The 18,041-nt window shown below is 41.1% G+C and overlaps 1 protein-coding gene across 1 annotated transcript in view; it reads right to left on the bottom strand.

Moving 5' to 3' along the window:
• pcdh11 (protocadherin 11) overlaps window positions 1-18,041 on the bottom strand; it is a 692,247-nt gene that overhangs the window by 243,641 nt on the left and 430,565 nt on the right. The window contains exon 3 of the mRNA XM_069893420.1: window positions 5,184-5,382. Within this exon, the coding sequence (XP_069749521.1) occupies window positions 5,184-5,382 (199 nt within the window). The remainder of the gene's footprint in view (window positions 1-5,183; window positions 5,383-18,041) is intronic.

The raw sequence follows: 18,041 nt of genomic DNA, 5'->3' as shown, positions 1-18,041 counted from the left end.
TAAAAGTTCACTTATGGTGGATGTCTGTGGTTACTGTGCAATGACTCTGACCGTGCAGGGCACAGACTATTAAAATTTTAAACTCCTGGTGATGCCACAGTTCTGTGCAGCTGTCCTTGTACTGGATTTTCAATGTCATCTTAAAAGCATGATGATGGAGTACGGTGGGCCGCATGTGCCCCTCATTGTCTGTAACCAGCAGTTTTTAAATCGCCTCTGCACTCCACCTACCCTTCAGCATCCTCCCCCACTGCACACAGCCAACAACCTGATTGCCCATTACGCACAATCTGCGGACTCGCCACCCTCAAAATTACCCCTCCGTCATTGTTCACCAACCTCACTCCCAATTGTAAACCCATCACCACCAAAAGTAGGTGGTACAGTGCTGGGACAGGGCCTTTATTAGGGCAGAAGTGCAGCAACTTCTCAACATTGAGGCCAGTACCAGTCCTTGGCGAGCACAAGTGGTGGTAGTGAGGAATGGGGTAAAATCAGGATGGTCATCGACATAGTCAGACCATTAACAGGTACACTGGATGTGTACCCCCTTCCCCATATATCCGATATGGTGAACCAAATCACACAATATCAGGTCTTCTCTACCATCCACCAGAAATCGGCATACCATTAGCTCCCCATCGGCCCAGTGGATTGCCAATACACTGGGTTTGAGGTGGATGGCTGCCTCTATCATTTCCTGAAAGTCCCCTTCGGCATCAGTAATGGGGGTTCGGTCATCCAGTGGAAAATGGACCTCATGGTAGATCAGCTTGAGCTGCAGGCCACATTTCTGTATCTCGACCTCCAGGATCACGATGCCAATCTTCAAAAATTCCTCCAGACCCCAACTCCTTAACCTCATATACAATAAAGCTAAATGCATACTTTGCACAACTCGCCTTGCAAACTGAGAACTGAGACATTGGCCCTGACCCTGACCGCATGCCCCTCCCCCTCAGCCTCAAGGCCCTGAAAAGGAGCCTGGGCTTTTTCTCTTACTATGCCCAGTGGATCTCCTACTGTGCAGACAAGGCCCGCCCCCTTGTTAAATCCTCCTCTTTTCCCCAAACACCAGAGACCCATGCAGCCTTCAGCCACATCAAGGCAGACATTTCCAAGGCCACAATGCATGCTGTGAATGAATCCATCCCATTCCAGGTGGAGAGCGATGCATCAGACTTCGCTCTGGCCGCTACCTTTAAGAAGGTGGGCAGACCCATTGCTCTCTTTTCCCGCACCTTCCAAGGCCCCAAAATTTGACACTCCTCTGTTGAGTAGGAAGCCTAAGCCATTGTCGAGGCGGTATGACACTGAAAAAACTACCTGGCCGAAAAACTATTCACCTTGCTAACTGACCAATGTGTAATTGCATTCATGATCAATAACCAGCAACAAGGTAAAATCAAGAACAACAAAATATTGAGTTGGAGAATTGAACTTTCCACCTTGTACTGGCCCGGGAAGCTCAATGAGCTCCCAGATGCCCTGTCCCGCGGAGCCTGTGCCAGCACATTAATCAACGCTTACAAGCCCTCTACCACCTTCTGTGGACAGAAGCTTTGTTGAACTGAAACTCTCATACAAGGGCAATGGATTTTGGGCTGTTTTTTGCTGGATAAGCTCCTTAGATTTCCTTCTGCACAAATACATTCAAATGGCAGGATTAAATAAACCTACTGCAGACTGAAATCCACAGGTTGAATAAGAATAAGATAAAAGTTTCACAAACTTTGTGGGTAAAAGAATATAAGTTATTTGCAGGATTACAGGCAAAAGCAGGGAAGTGGGACTAATTGGACTGGTCTTTCAGTGAACCAGTGGTGACACAGAGGACTGCAAAGCCACCTCTTGTGTTGTATGCCTCCAAAACAGTGGTGCAAGTCTAAATAGACTTGCATATTTTTCAAACCCATCAGTGCAAGAGACACTGGATACAAGGTTCCTCCACTTCGTCAAAGCACGCCACGTGCCTTACTCCATTGATGAGATCAGGTCAGATGATGATCGAAAACTGCCAGTTCTGCAGAGAATACAAACCACACTTCTACCATCCAGATAGAGCACAGTTAATAAAGGCCAACCACCCCTTTGAATGCCTGAGCATAGACTTCAAAGGGCCCATTCCCTCCTCACACCACAATGTGTACATCCTCAATGTCATTGATGAATGCTCACATTTTGCATTTGCCATCCACTGCCCTGACACGACAGCTACTACAATCATCAAGGCCTTTCATTCCCTTTGGCTTCCCAGGCTATATTAATAGCAACTGGGACCCTCATTTATGAGTGATGAGCTGCGTCAGAAGCATCACCATGAGCAGGACTACCAGCTACAATCCCTGGAGGATCAGGCAGGTGGAAAAAGAGAATGCTGCATTCTGGAAAACCATTCTCCTAGCCCTTTGGTCAAGGGACTTTCCAGTCTCCCAGTGGCAAGAGGTGCTCCACTCCACCAGGTCCCTTCTATGTATGGCCACACCGCATGAACGTATGTTTTCCTTTCTTAGGTAATCGGTGACAGGGTCCCTGCTGCCAGCATGGCTGACGACCAAGGGACCAGTTCTACTCCAGTCGAAAAAGACCACCTCCTCCATGCCAACCCCCAAATATGCCTGTGCGATGTATCCTGATGGGCACGAGGACACTGTTGTCTATTAGGGATCTGCCACCTTCATGGCCTCCAGAGACCACCACTGATCACCCCACATCCCTCCCACCACTCACGATGCTTCAGAATCATAGCCCATTACCTCTGCTCCAACAAATGACATGCCAGACTTGTCGCCGCACACCCACCAGCCCAACACCAACCACTGCATACAGGCACCCCAGGCTGTCCAGGACCCCATCGCTACGCCGCAGTCACAGCCAGTATTATGGCGGTCATAGTGAAAAACCAAACCGTCTGAAAGATTTAATTTGGAATTTCATCATAAGCACTTCACCCCGCTGGAGTCCTTTTAAAAACAAGGGATGAATGAGATAAACCATTGTATGTATATATTTATCTGTCTGGGCTCACCCATTGACCAACTGTATCGATGGTCCGTCCCACAGACTCCTGAATAAAGGTGACTGTTCCTCAGGCCCCTCCTCCATTAGGGACAGTCGACCAGCATGGATGTGCCTTCATTCTATTGCAATTAAAAGCCTATCAGTTTGTTCAACTTCAGTTTTTTGGAGTCACTGATGATGCATCAATGATCCTGCTTGGAGTTTACAAGAGCACTGATGAGTTTGGTGGCAGTCTGGAGCATGTGAAGAGTCATGGAGGGGCTGTCAATTATTTTGTGGCAGCTTGACAATCTGATCAGGCAGTGGTAGCAAGTTAGAATGGGAGAGCTGGGAGAAAGTGCTGGTGTTCCTCTTGACTGACAGGTGATGCTTGATAACCACTTACCCATTCTTAGAGGTTGGAATTCATCTGTTTCAGATTTAGTCTTTGTCAGCAAAAGATTCTGCACATGATAACTGCTCCATTTGAAATAAAATAACTCAAGGCCAGTCGTTTGATGCATAGAAAATAATAGCATATTATCGAAATGAGAATTAGATGTAGCTTCCAGCCCTATCCTTCTCTCACTTTTCCTCTCTGGAGAGTGTTTGTGACATTCCCGCCACTTTGCTTTGTCCCTGATGACATTCATCATGTGATGTTGACAGAGAGAGAAAATAAAACTCATCCTGATCGTCACATGATTTGGGAGCAGAAATTCCTGCCTTTCGATGATAGATTTTAAATCAGTGAGGATAGGAATTTAATTATTTTTACAACCATGAACTTCCACTTGCCCATGATGCCCTTCTGTACAGTTCAAAAGAACTCAGGCCCCTGGCTCATTCACACCTCTGGTAGAACATATCAGTTCAGATCAAAAGCCTGGTTTGAGATCACTCTCGTTGAGCTCACTATCACACACGGCAGTTCGTAAATTTGCATGTCCACGAAAGAACCAATTGTAAGTGGATCCACTCCTATTCACAATTATCATTTGATCCCCTTTTGTCCGTAATTCTCATTTTAACTGACACCTTCCTCACCAACTTTACTTTCATATCCATCAGAGACATGTTAACACCACTTATTTAGTATTCACATTGCTTTGATATCAGGAAAAATTTGAACTTGCTATCAACTTCGTGATGGATGTGGTTGAACTCGATCGTTGCGTGTTAGAATGCAGGTACTGAAGAAGCGGTGAGCTGGGCACACGTGGATCCTATAATGCCACCTATCACAGTAACTTTGCAAAAGACAAAAGTTCTCAAAATGAGAAGAGCCTTCTAGGGTTGTGAGATTTAAAGATCTACTTTCCTTCCTCACCGATTCAGCCCAAGCTCCGACTGTTAAATTCAAATTGCCAACAGCACAGCAGGATTGACACAGGAAGGAATGGAAATTCAGCAGTGGGTACCAGGTCTGTAATCAGGAGAGAACATTGCTATCAGGGCGCTGGAGGAATACAACCACAGCATATTTATTGACAAAAAAAAGAGGGGGAGAGGAAATGCAGCCTGCTGATCCCAGTCATGCTGAAACTGGAAACTGTGATGGACAGAAGCTTTGTTGAACTGAAACTCTCATACAAGGGCAGTGGATTTTGGGCCGTTTCTTGCTGGATAAGCTCCTTAGATTTCCTTCTGCACAGATACATACAAATGGCAGGATTAAATAAACCTACTGCAGATTGAAATCCACAGGTTGAATAAGAATCAGATAAAAGTTTCATAAACTTTGTGGGAAAGAGAATATAAGTTATTTGCAGGATTACAGGCAAGAGCAGGGAAGTGGGACTAATTGGACTGGTCTTTCAGTGAACCAGTGGTGACACAGAGGACTGCAAAGCCTCCTCCTGTGTTGCATGCCTCCAAAACAGTGGTGCAAGTCATAATAGACTTGCATATTTTTCAAACCCATCAGTGCAAGAGACATTTGCTAACTACTATTCATGATTAATTGATTAAAACATTTCCATAACCATCACACTCCCATAGCAAATCATTTCAAATTACCAACTCTTTCCTCCAGTTGTCCTATTGTGGATTCTTTTCACGAATGGCTCAGCAGGTTTGCTCGTCTGCAGCGGATATGTAGGTCAGAGCTGCTTATTATCACTGCTCATTGAGGTCTTATAATTGCCTCAGGTAATTTGTCCCAAACACAGGAAATCACTTACTGGACTCGGGGTCTGAGTTGCCATCACCTTCAGTCCTGCTGTTCGGAGATGTTTGCTCGAAGTACTCTTCCTGCGGGAAGCCGAGAGGCAGAGGGTGAGAAGTGCTGGCACTGCTGTTGGGTTCATGGTCTCCCAGCCCACTGTCACTGCAGCTTTCCTGAGACCCATCAGGGAGATGGAATGTGACCCTTCGCTGTGACTAAGAGGAAAGAAAGACACATTATTTTACAACTGACACCAGATGGTTCCCTTTCTTTTTAAAAATTTTTTCACAGATTCATTTTCTACCCCTAAATCCCCTCATCATGTGATGATGAAGGCCTTCTAGCATGTCATCTAGTTCATTGAACGCACTTCCGATGCATTTCTGGATAACGTATGCTCATCGGACATTGGATAAGAATTCAGCCCCATCCTGCTCGTATTAAACCCTTACCAACAGGAAAAACACGAGAGAGGCAGATGCTGGAATCTTGAGCAAATAATGAGAAATTGGATGGACTCAACAGGTCAGGTGGCATCCATGAAGAAGAATGACTCAGTAACTTTGAAGGATTCTCCTTTGCTTCTTTTTCTGTCTTACTATAAGGGACATCGGGCGACACTAATGGTGTCTAATGTACGGCAGGCAGAATTTTGTGTAATATTGCAAATTGTGAACTATTGCGTGACAATAAATGAATCTTAAATGGACGTTTAAGTCAATGTTTTGAGCTGGGACCCTCTATGACTAAAGTTGGAAATGGCGATATCAAGCATAAACCCTTTTCTGAACCCTCTCAGTGGTACTCAACCCATCCCCAACTCTCTCATCTTCACTTGTCCAGTACTTAATCATCTCTTCACCTCTCCTCAGCCCTGCCTTTTCATTCTGCTATGTTCCCTTCCCATTAAAAAGATTCCTGACTCGAAATATTGACTGTCCTTTTCTCTCTATGGATGCTGCCTGATTCTTTGCGTCTCTCCAGCTTCTCATACTTTTTGACAAAATCTGCCTAACAGTAATCAGAAAGAAGACACCTCCTTCATAGTTCCGTATTTACTCTGACATTTTAAAGCTGAACTACTCAACGTCAAGCTAAATTAGAGCAATATAGTTCCCGCAATCCAAATTGTTTCATGCTTGTGAAATTTAGCAGCAAATTAAAAAGTGGAAGTAATATTCAAATTAACACTTTTATATCTGTGTGCATAGACAAAGATGGGTGTAAAATGTTTATCCTTTAAACACATTGCCAGACATGCTTATGACAGAATCAACTGTTGGGAGAAGTGGCAGATTAGTAACACCTTTAATGTCTCATAGCCAAGCTTCAGAATGCAAAGAAACTTGCAGGGTAATGGCCAACAAGCAGTAAAATGGCAAATTGGATGGAGTTTCTATGGAGCTAGCATGGGCACAATGAACCACGTGGCCTCCTTGTATGTAGTGGGATTCAATGATTGAATGATCTCATGAGTAATGCCTTCTCTCTATAACTTGCTTGTATTCCTTATGCCACAAACACAGAAAGTTACCCATTCATATTGCACAAGCAAAGGAAAGGAGAAAAAAAAAGTATCAATAACCATCAGCTACTGGTGGTCTCTGACATTTAAACAGCAGGGATAATCTCATGTCTGCTGGAAGTTGGATGGCCGGAACAGATGTGTAAAAAGCATCTACATAAAAGGGCAATTAGGCATTCCGGGTCCAACTCGGGTAAGGAACTGTATGTGTACCATTTCTCTTTAGTAAAATGCAAGTAAACTTGGCTCAGATGAGCAATGAGACTTCGCTGTTAAAGTTTGGATTTTAAACTTGGCATAGGGGAGTGCTGGGAGTTCACTGTTAAGATGACCTCCTGGATTAGGGGTGACATTTTTAACTTTCAACAACCGTCTTATACTCTGGCATAAATGGAATGTTTGTAATTATTTAGGTGTAATATTTCAAAATATTTAGAAACATTTTTAATTTTTACTTTCATGTCCTTGAATTTCAGCATATTTAATAACTTTGATAGCTAGTGTCACCTTTCACACCTGACAAAGCTCTGCCCCAGCTATACCACCAGGATGGATGCCAAGGACCTGGAATTGAGGACACTGACAACCTAGGGTGCGAAGACTACATGCACCAAGGACTGTTCTACAGGATGTAATCCATTAATAAGAGGCTTTAGTTCAGTGGTTTGCAAACTTTTTCTTTCCATTCACATACCACTTTAAGTAATCCCTATGTCATAGGTGGTCTGTGATTAGTAAGGGATTACTTAAGATGGTACATAAGTGGAAAGAAAATGTTGGAAAACCACTGTTTTAATCATTTCTAATTGACTCATTATGTGCATGGTTTCATAACTCCACAGGAAATGGGCCAATGACAATTTTTCTCAAGCAAATATTTCAGCAACTATTTGGTCAAGAGCAATGATTCTCAACCTTTTTCTCCCACTCACATACCATCTTAAATACTCTCTTAGTAATCACAGAGCATCTATGGCATAGGGATTACTTAAGGTAAAGGTTCCATTATTGTCACGTAATACTACATTTTTGTGGTACGTGAGTTGAAAGAAAAAGTATGAAATCCACACTCTCATAAATTGTGTGCATGTTTTATTGAAATTGTGTGTGCATTTTCCTACTCTTTTATAAACTGTATGTGTGTTTCATTTGCGCTTGGATTTTCCTACGCTCTCCTATTAATTGTTGTGTGTTAATGAAAGTAATGCTTAATTGCAATTGCTTGTGTCCAGATGTGTCTCTCTAGAACCTGACATTTTCTCAACACAACAATGACCAGTGCGAACCGACAGCAGGCTGCCAGCAAAGTCTTCCAAAAGCCTGCCACCAGCCCCCAACAATAGATAATGGTGATGCTAGTGAGCCACGCAGCAACGACGATCACTACTCACTATTATCACCCAAATTTCAACTTCGCATACAAGACTGGGGGAATATTTTTGAGCCAATTTTTGGGAAAAATAAGTGGGACTAACATGTTATGTTAGTCAAATATGGTATGTTATACCTGACACAAGGCACTGATGCTTTTGTGTTACACGTCCTGTCTCTTTTGCTCCTGTAGTGTTGGCACACTGACCCGGCATTATGCTGGCTTTGTTCAGTGTAAACAACCAAAGCCAGCATAATGCCAGGTCTTCCTTGTGTAAATATTGTGGGATTTCTGTGTAAAAGGCATATAAGATTGACACAAATAAGGGTCTCTGGTCACTGTTTATACCAGCCATCAACAGGAAAACTTAGGGTCCAGATAAAAGCATGTCGGAAGGGGCCCTACATGGAGTTGGGCGGCAATTAGCACCACGCTATAACAGCCCTGTTGACCCAAGTTCACATCCAGTGCTGTCTGTGAGTAGTTTGCACATTTTGCCTGGGACTGTGTGGATTTTCTCCAGGTGTACTGGTTTTTATCCACCCTTCAAAACATACAGCAGTTGCAGGTTAATTGGGGTATTTGGACAACCTGGGCTGATGGACTGCAAGGGCCTATTAGCATGGTGTATGTCTCAATCAAAATTAAACACAGGGCCAAGCCAAGAAGACATCCTCCTGCAGACTTTTCAAGGAAATTTGGAGCCTCTTCTGCAATGGACACCTTGCTATTCCCATCTATTTCTCCCGCAGGATTCTGAGAAAAACAAAATCACACCCTGACCCCAAACTGGACGCTTACTGGTGGTCAGAATTCTCTATGGACTTCTGCTTCTTTAAATGGTTCCCGCAACAATGTTGTGAACCAACAACATCTGAATGAGGCTCAATCAGAATAGTTCATCTGCTGCATTGAAGACGTAGCTCCAGAACTTTTACACTAGTTAAACATCTTTGCAGACGACTAAAAATTAAGCTTTCAGCAACATATAACTGGTTTCTTGTGGGGGGGGGAATAGTCTGCTTGTTCGTTTGTACATTTATTATTACAAAACCCCACATGGAAGATAATGTTAATTAAAATCACATGTAGTCATTAATAGGACAGCTTGTTTCCTGAAAAAAACCCTTTCTTTGCTCATCAAACCATTAACTGCATCAATTGAAAATTGGGGCAGTCATCACATGTTCATTATAATGAAGAATGAACAAACACAACGTTCAGGGAAATTTTAATACTCCTAATTCTCTGTCCTCCCACAATTCCAACAAGCCTGTGCAATGTAGTTATTCTCTTTCCCAAAATTGATCTGGCTTTAGGTTTCTTCACAAATTGGTCTCTCAGGAGAATGACAATCATAACATCTTAACTATGAAAATAACATGGCCATGTAAATCATTAACTCTTTCAGGGAAAGAAAACTTTGTGGTATTTAAAATGAAAATCAGCTCAGACAGTCGTTGCTATTGACTGTTTATAATATTTCTGCTTCTTTCTTTCTGTCAAGTCTGGAGACAGGAGGGGAGAGATAATATTGAAGGACATAAATGGCAATCCCATCAAATCTACCAATATTGTTCCCTTCGCAAATCTCGAGACATCCCCTTTGACTCTGGTGAAAATACTCACTTCTCTGAGCAAGAGGACCTCTTTGTGCTCAATTGTCAAGGGAGGGAGTTGTGCCTAAATTCCATGCTAACACTCCAATGAAAAACTCCTGCAGCAATGGGACACATTCTTAAGCAGATGATGGTTTAAATTGAAATCCTATCTGTTCTTCCTCTCAAGATGATATGAAAGACATCATGGCCTTCCTTCAAGAAGAATTCGTGCTTTTACTGGTGTCTCGGCCAATACTTATCTTCAATTGGCATAATCAAAACATGATCTGGACACAATCTCTTTCTGCTTGTGTGAGCTTGTTGTCTGAAAATTTCCATCTGTTTTTCCGAGAGAAAAAGCTTGTCAATGACTATAATATGCTTCGGGATATCCTAAACATCAAGGACACTGCTTTATGCCTTTATCAATGAACTCACATTTGAAGCTGGAAATAATGGGTCCTCAGCCATTTACAGCAAGGGCTGACATGGGCCCACACCTGCTTCCCTCCCTCAATCAAATGCTCCTTCCAAATGAAAGGAGTAAAACATGAAAATCTGCAGACACCATGGGCAAAGTAAAAACACACTGCTGGAGAAACTCAGCTGGTCAAACAGTGTACAGAAATGGATAGAGAGTTACAGCATTTTCAGGGTTGATGTTCCTGACATCATTAGCCTACTTTCTGATATAATTGGCACTTCAAAATTCCTTGCTGAACATTAAATTACTTCTTTGTGATAATTTATACATCTCAGAAATGTATTTTTTTTGCATGACTTCTTTATTTCAAGGTAAATACTGGTAGACAAGTGAAGTAAAATGGGCTATAATTTCAATTTGAGGAGCGATTTGCTCTAACTTTTTTCCTTCTTAGAAATGTTCAATATTGCATTCATTGTGCACATGAACGATGCCTAGAGACCTGATTTAGGAATAGAAATAGGATTTGCTCCTCGACTGTGACTGGCCTTCTCTTGCATCATGGCTGTTTGGTCCTTTCTGCCTCTTTCCAGTCCAGAGCATCCACCCTTTTTTATAATTTATAGACATACAGCACAGTAAATAGACCCTTTCAGCCACAAGCCCATGCCGCCCAATTACATCCAATTGACCTACAACCCCCGATATGTTTCGAACAGTGGGAAATTGGAGCACATGGAGGAAACCCATGCAGACACTGGGAGAACATACAAACTTCCAGACAGGGCCATATACAAAACCAGGTTGCTGGTGCTATAATTGCATTTCACTAACCACTACACTAACCATGTCGCCTCTTTATGCCCAACCTTCAAGATCACACCAAATGTTCAAACGTTCAAAAGACCACTCCAAATTCATGTATTCTCTTTCACTGACAATTTCTTACATGAAACTTTAGAGAGTGCTTTCTGGATATCCTGTAATGCCTCCCTTAATCACAGAATCAATCATCTCACTGAAAATTCAACTGAATTTGTCAAATGTGGCTTCTTATGTACAAAGCCATGCTAGCTTTTCCTGAAGACATCAGCCAGTAGCTTCCCAAAACTGATGTTATCTCCTATTATTCTATTTTAGTACTTCAAAATTCAAAGAAAGGTATTTTGCTTTATTCAGTTTCAGCAAACTTGCTATTTTTTTCAATAATTATGGAATAATTATTGCTGAAAGCTGGGTGGCAGGAACAGATGAGTCTATTTGGTCATCATAGTCTACATGTATTACCACCATCACTGACATTTAGTGGGAGGGCTGGGAAGCAGACAAGATGCCCTCCTCAATATAGGCAGAATCGAAGACGGACACAAATAAGGGTCTCTGGTCTTTGGACACTGCTTAAACCAGTCTTCAACAAGGAAACTTACTTTCCAGACAAAAGTATGTCAGAAGGGGCCCTACATGGAGTTGGGCAGCAAAGTTATGCTAAGAGTTTGCATTATTTATAAAATATTCTGCAGTACCATTGGAGTAGCTGGAGTTTCCTATGATGGTTCAAGGTGGGTCACCATTTGATTATTAATGAACTTCAGAGATGAGCTTTGCCAACAAAATGCAAACAAGTCATGTATGAAATAAATTCAAATGTCTGGGAATAATTTAAATACTCACTTCCAATTTTTCGTCCATTGATGTTGAGGGGATGACTAAATATGTCAGATATGTCTGAAATTACTTGGGAAAGGAGGATCTATCTGTTTCTGGGGAAATGGATCTGATGTAGTCAAAGTCCTATCAATTGGTTGATGTTTTCAAAATTCTGTTCTCTTATTCAATCATTCCGTGCCTAAATATTTTAAAGCCATTACTTAATTACCATTCCACTGATATATCTCAAAATCATATTCTGAACCATCCCTTGCTCAGAAATAGCAGTCATGAAATAGCAGTCGTGAAATTGCTTGCAATTGCTTGAAACCAAGTTTCAGATTCCATCCAAATCTCAATAAGTATATTATAGCAATTCTTATTCTCTTGCTCTACTTCTGGTATCAATATATCCAAGTCAAAGGGCCCAGGCTACACGTACCTTTTCGTTGGCTACATGGAGCAGTCCATGTCACAAACCTACACAGACAAGGCCCCACAACTCTTCCTCCTCTACATTAATGACTACTTTGGTGCTGCCTCATGCATCCATGATGAGCTTGTTGCCATAATCCACTTTTCTGCCAATTTCCACCCCGATGTCAAATTCACTGGTCCATCTCTAGTAACACGGTCCCATTTCTCGATCTTTCTTTAAAGAAAAACTCTTGATAGACATCTTCTACAAATCCACCAACTTCCACAGCTCCCTCAACTACAACTCTTCAGACCATGTCAGGATTCTATTCCATTCTCTCAATTCCTCCATCTCCTTCACATCTGCTCCCAGGTCGAATTCTTCTATGCCAGATAATCAGATATATTCACCTTCCTCAAACAACCCTCTACCACCATCAACTTGACCCTCACCCTTATATTGTCCATTACCTGCACATCTGCACTGGCCCCTTCTGCCCCCATCCAAACAAGGAAAGGATTCTCTTTGTCTTCACCACCCTCCAGATCCAACATATCAATCTCCACAATTTCTAGCCGCTACTATATGATCCAAACAATATCTTCCCTGCTTCTTCTCTCTCTCTGCCTTCTGCAGGGATCACTCCCTCCGTGACTACCTTGTCCACTCCTTCCACCAATTGTCCCCATGGCACCTACCTCTGTGACGACACAAGGTGCTCCACACCTCCTCCCTTTGGGGCACAAAAGTAAAGCAACACTTCACTTGTGAATCTTCAGTGGTCATCTACTGTATCCAATGCTCCCTCTGTGGTCTCCTTTACAGACTGGATACAGATAGGGAGATAGCTTCACTGAGAACTTTAGTTCTGCATGTCACAAGAGTAGGTATCTCCCAGTGGCCACCCATTTCAATTACCCACTCCATTCCCTTGCCGACATGTCAGTCCATGGTTTAATGCACTGCCAGATTGAGACCACCAGCAAGTTGGAGGAACAGCATTTGACTCCTATGGACACTGCAAGACCTACCAAATTCCTCCAGCATTTCTGAATTTTTACTATAATCACAGTGTTTATGAGCTTTCATTTTTCACTTACATCACTTACACAGACATAAGCAAATAAAAAATGTATCTATATTGCTCTCAGGTACTAAAAGGGTCAGAGAATTATGTGATATGAAATGAGGAATAACCATGCTCTAAGAAAAGCCCTGAACATTTCAATTCCATGACAACAATAGGATTCTATAATCAGGCAAAAGATCATATTTCAATGCTTCATTTTATAAAAGAAATTGAATCAAAATATTTGAAAATGGTTTACATACTACATTTATATACTGGCTGTTCAAAGAGAACATATAGGAGAGTGCTTTACCAGATACATTGCAAAGCAATTGCATGAAGATTATGTTATCCCTGAAGCCAAGGCAATTTTAATTATTTTCTTTTTCTTAAGTGTAGGTCAATGGTATAAATGGGTTGTATTTATTTCACACCATGGCTTGCCTTAATTGCCAGCAAAGGTCACTGCTTCAGATGGACTCTGCATATAAAAATAATTTTTTTATGATCAATTCAGATGCAGCATCTCACTTCACAACAGTAAAAATAAAGATATTCCATATCATATTTCAACACCACAAACTGGATTCAGGTCCATACTCAGAATCAACAATTGTTCAAATCATCAAAGTTATGTAAATCAAAGTCTACGCTGCAGGCAGCAGCAAAAAAGTTAGGTTCTCATTTATTTTTCCTCCTAGTTGCATCTGCCATTGCCATCACCCATCCCCAATGCAAATTCATTCCCCCCCCCCAAAAAAAATCAAAAACTCTAAATCCACCACCTCCCTTAACCCTGCTTTCTCTGCCTTTGCATCTGAAGATTTACATTTTTGTTCATGAATTTTTGTTTTCTTTCTTGTTTTCTTTTTTTTCCCCATTCAAATGGGAGATTGAGCTTAAGAGTAGAGAGGTCATGTTGCAACTCTACAAATCTCTGGTGAGACCACACTTAGAGTATTGTGTTCAGTTCTGGTCACCTCATTATAGGAAGGATGTGGGTGAAGAGGAGAATTACCAGGATGTTAGCTGGATTCGAAAACAAGTCTTATGAGGCAAGGTTAGCAGAGCTGGGACTTTTCTCTCTGGAGTGTTGAAGGATGAGAGGAGTCTTAGAGGTCTAGAAGATGATGAGATGCCAGCACCTGTTTCCCAGGGCAGGAATAGCAAACACCAGAGGACATAAGTAAAAAGTGAAGGGAGAGAAGTATAAGGGAGACATCAGTGGTAATATTTTTACAGAGTTGTGAATGCCTGAAAGCCTTGCCAGGGATGGAGGTGGAGGCTGAAATATTAGGGGTATTTAAGACAGGCACATGGATGGAAGAAAAATAGAGGGTTACGGGGTAGGGAATATATGGATCAACACATCATTGAGTGCCAAAAGGCCTGTACTGTGCTATAGTGTTCTATGTTCTAAACCTTAGAGATTGCCCACCTCGTGGGATGAGTTTTCAAGCATTTTTCACAATATCTAATTGCGCTCAATATGAATCCAGAGTGTCAATGTTCACCCAGATAATGAAAACACAATTGAAATTTAGGTTATCTTAAACAAAAATAGAGAAAAAAATCAACCAAGAAACATAAAGGGATGGTCTGTTGTGAATATAGCTACTTGGATAAAACAGAGGAAACAAAAATGAGTGAAGTTACATTATTTTCAGTTCAATTTAAAGGGAAATGAGAGAATCATTATATTTCATATTATTATTATGAGCAAGCAATCAAATTAATTCTGGTCTGAAATGGTAATGGAAATGGTCAACTGACGTTTATATTAAAAACTGCTTGTAAAATATAATCATACTGCAGTTCACTCATATTGAAATCACAGTTGATTTTCTTTTGATTTTCTGATTCCTGCAGAGTGCAATCTCAAATCGTTGAGCTGACTTTACCTGACTGTTTACATTTATAAAAACAATGGATTCTCACTAGTTGAAAATTAGTACTTATATATCCAAAAATGTGTGACATAAATGGAATGTAAAGTCATAATTTTAAGCAAACCTTAAAAAATGTTATGAATATAGAAAATAACTATGTCATTTGTGATTAATTAAATAATGTGAAGATCTGAGAAAAAAAATTGGCCTAAAACATGACTCAAATTTCAGATATCCAATTTAAATATGGACATAGAGCAAGGCAACAGCCCCTTCTGGTCCATAAGCCCATGTCGTCATTACCTGGATTAACTGATAACCCTCATACATTTTTGAAAGGTAGGAGGAAACTGGAGCACCTGGAGAAAACCCACGCAGACACAGGGAGAACGTACAAACTACTTACAGGCAGCACTAGATTCAAATCCTTGTCGTCACTGGGGCTGTAATAGTGTTGTGGCACGCCCTAACTATTCCTCACAACACATGCTGGCCAGGGTGTTAAAACACAAAAATGATCCTCTGCTGAGGTCCATGTGTACTCAGCTTTTGCTGAATCCATGGAGTTAGCACAAGAATTTTCCCTTCTCATTGCATTAGCTCTTGACATGATCTAGAAATAAATCTGGAACAACTTTCTTTGTGCAGTTTTCTTGGTGGTATATTTACCCTGGGGGGAGGGGAGTTAGGGGATGAATTGGGTGTATTTTTAATCTCAAAGGCGGTTATTTAGAAGTAACTGTTCCCAGTTTCAGTGCCCTGCAAATAGTGAAGGCAGACTCACAGATTATAGTGACCCACATTCATAATGTTGTCCTTTTGCACTGTATGCATCGATTTTGCACATTCTCCGTGTAACTGCATAGTTGTCTCTGGTTGCTCAGGGTTTCCTTCCACTTCCCAAATATGTACTGGTTGGTAGAATAACTGGCTATTGTAAATTGACTCAAGGTAGAAGAATCAGGGTACAGTTGATTAAGAGAGAGTAGGTTACAGGGAAGAAAAAAGGAGGGAAGATATTGATGCAATTCCTTGGAGAGCTGGGAACAGAATCAATGGGCTGCGTGACCATCTTCCAGTGGAGAAAAGAACAGGAGGGGTTAATTTTCTTGATTCTATATCACCCAACGCATCTATCAGAAACTCTTGCACTTTTGATAACTGGAATATTGGACACAATGCATTACCCATTGGTTAATCATGCTTCCAATAGAAAACCATTCCTCTGCAAAGACATCTGGACCAGCACCAATCTACTCAGCTACTTCAGATTTTTTTTGCTTGCACGAAATCTTCATCAAAACTAGTACATTTTGGAAGTTTAATAGCCAAGGAAGCAATTAAAATAGAACATATTGAATAATATGCAGAAATATCAATGAAATACATGCCCCCAATTCCATTGATTCACAAACTAAATGTAGAATGTAAATTAATTATTAATAGGGATAAAAGGAGGAATAACTTGCACATGATCCCTTGACACTGTTTCTCAGAAAGCAACCTGATTTTGAAGTGATTGTGCAGAGACATTTCATCAACATGCAAGTGAATGTATTTCAAAACCTGAACCAGCCTAAGTTGACACATAAAGATTCAATGTTGGACTGAGAAAAGCTCTTGAGAATTCAACACAATTTTAAGCTTGTCCACAGCCCTTGCAAAATTCTTCCTGAACTATTGCATGTGCTGAGACAATTGGACTTCTCATCATGAGGAGAAGATTTCATTTGGTTAAGGACAGTGATTCATATATATAAAGCATGTAAATGGAGTTGAGGTATCTCATCTAATAGTGCACCTGACCTAAGGGGACCATTAGCTTTCTCCTGCTCTTCTTTCCAATTGGTGGGTCATGGCTTCACCTTCAAGTCATCAATGATCAACTCTAATACACAGTTCATTACTATAAGTCTAAACTGTAATATTTTGGCACGTGGGGTTTTGGTGATGCAATCACTATACTGACCACACTCCTACCAGCCTACTGCAGGGGGCAACCACTGGACTTGCAAGTAGGCAATCTGGGAGGTTGGCCTGTATAAAGACTGGATCTGGCCTCTTTGGGAGTAGTCAGACACGCAGAGCCGGGAGCGTACTGAGTCCTGCCGTGTACAGTCTGTGGACTTTGCATCAGAATTATTCTCACAGCAGCACTCACAGGGGTATTTTATGATCTGGAATGTATCACAATACAAATCTGATTTATTGCGTATGACTATTGGTTGTTAGTTGCTTATTAAAAATACCTTGATTTCAATGACTTAAAGGAAATGCACAGACATGAGAGCAACTTTATGCTACTTTAATTGGAGGCTATTTCTTGAAGCATGGTCAATATTCAAAAAGCCGTTGGGAGTCTAAACTGCATTTTGGCTTTCTGCAGCATGTTTATTTTGACACATGCATTGCAAGGTCGGTTCAAACCAGTTTTCAAACTGTATTCTTGAGAGGACAAACCACGTTAACTTTGAACAAACACAGGCCATGGATTTGATCTAAATCCAACTGTCAGCTTTCAAATAAATCCAAACAAACTATGTCAACTGGTGGAAATATATACAGCAACTGGGTATCTCTCCAAAAAAATATGAACAGGACTATTTTTAGATGTCGCTCATTAAGCCATGATAGTTTAAATCCAATTTTATCCTTGAGATTTCAATTAAAAATTATTGAATTATCTGGAGACACAGCACAAAAAAAAGTTTAAAAAAAAAATTTTATTAGTTGTTTCATTGCTTAATAGCTCATTTTAAATGGTGGGGTTCAATAATAAACTTCTCAATGGCTAGCAGAATGATGGATACGCAGCCAGATTGTGGAGCAGGTTTGTTGTTCACATTGACCAAGGCTCCCTTGGTACCAGGGGCTTCCAGTGGAACTGAATTTATATAGTACATTCAAGATGGTTTTTTGATACAATTTG

The sequence above is a fragment of the Narcine bancroftii genome, chromosome 8 (genome assembly GCF_036971445.1).
Source record: "Narcine bancroftii isolate sNarBan1 chromosome 8, sNarBan1.hap1, whole genome shotgun sequence".
In the NCBI taxonomy this organism is placed as follows: domain Eukaryota; kingdom Metazoa; phylum Chordata; class Chondrichthyes; order Torpediniformes; family Narcinidae; genus Narcine; species Narcine bancroftii.
This window is presented reverse-complemented; position numbering and strand designations above follow the sequence as displayed.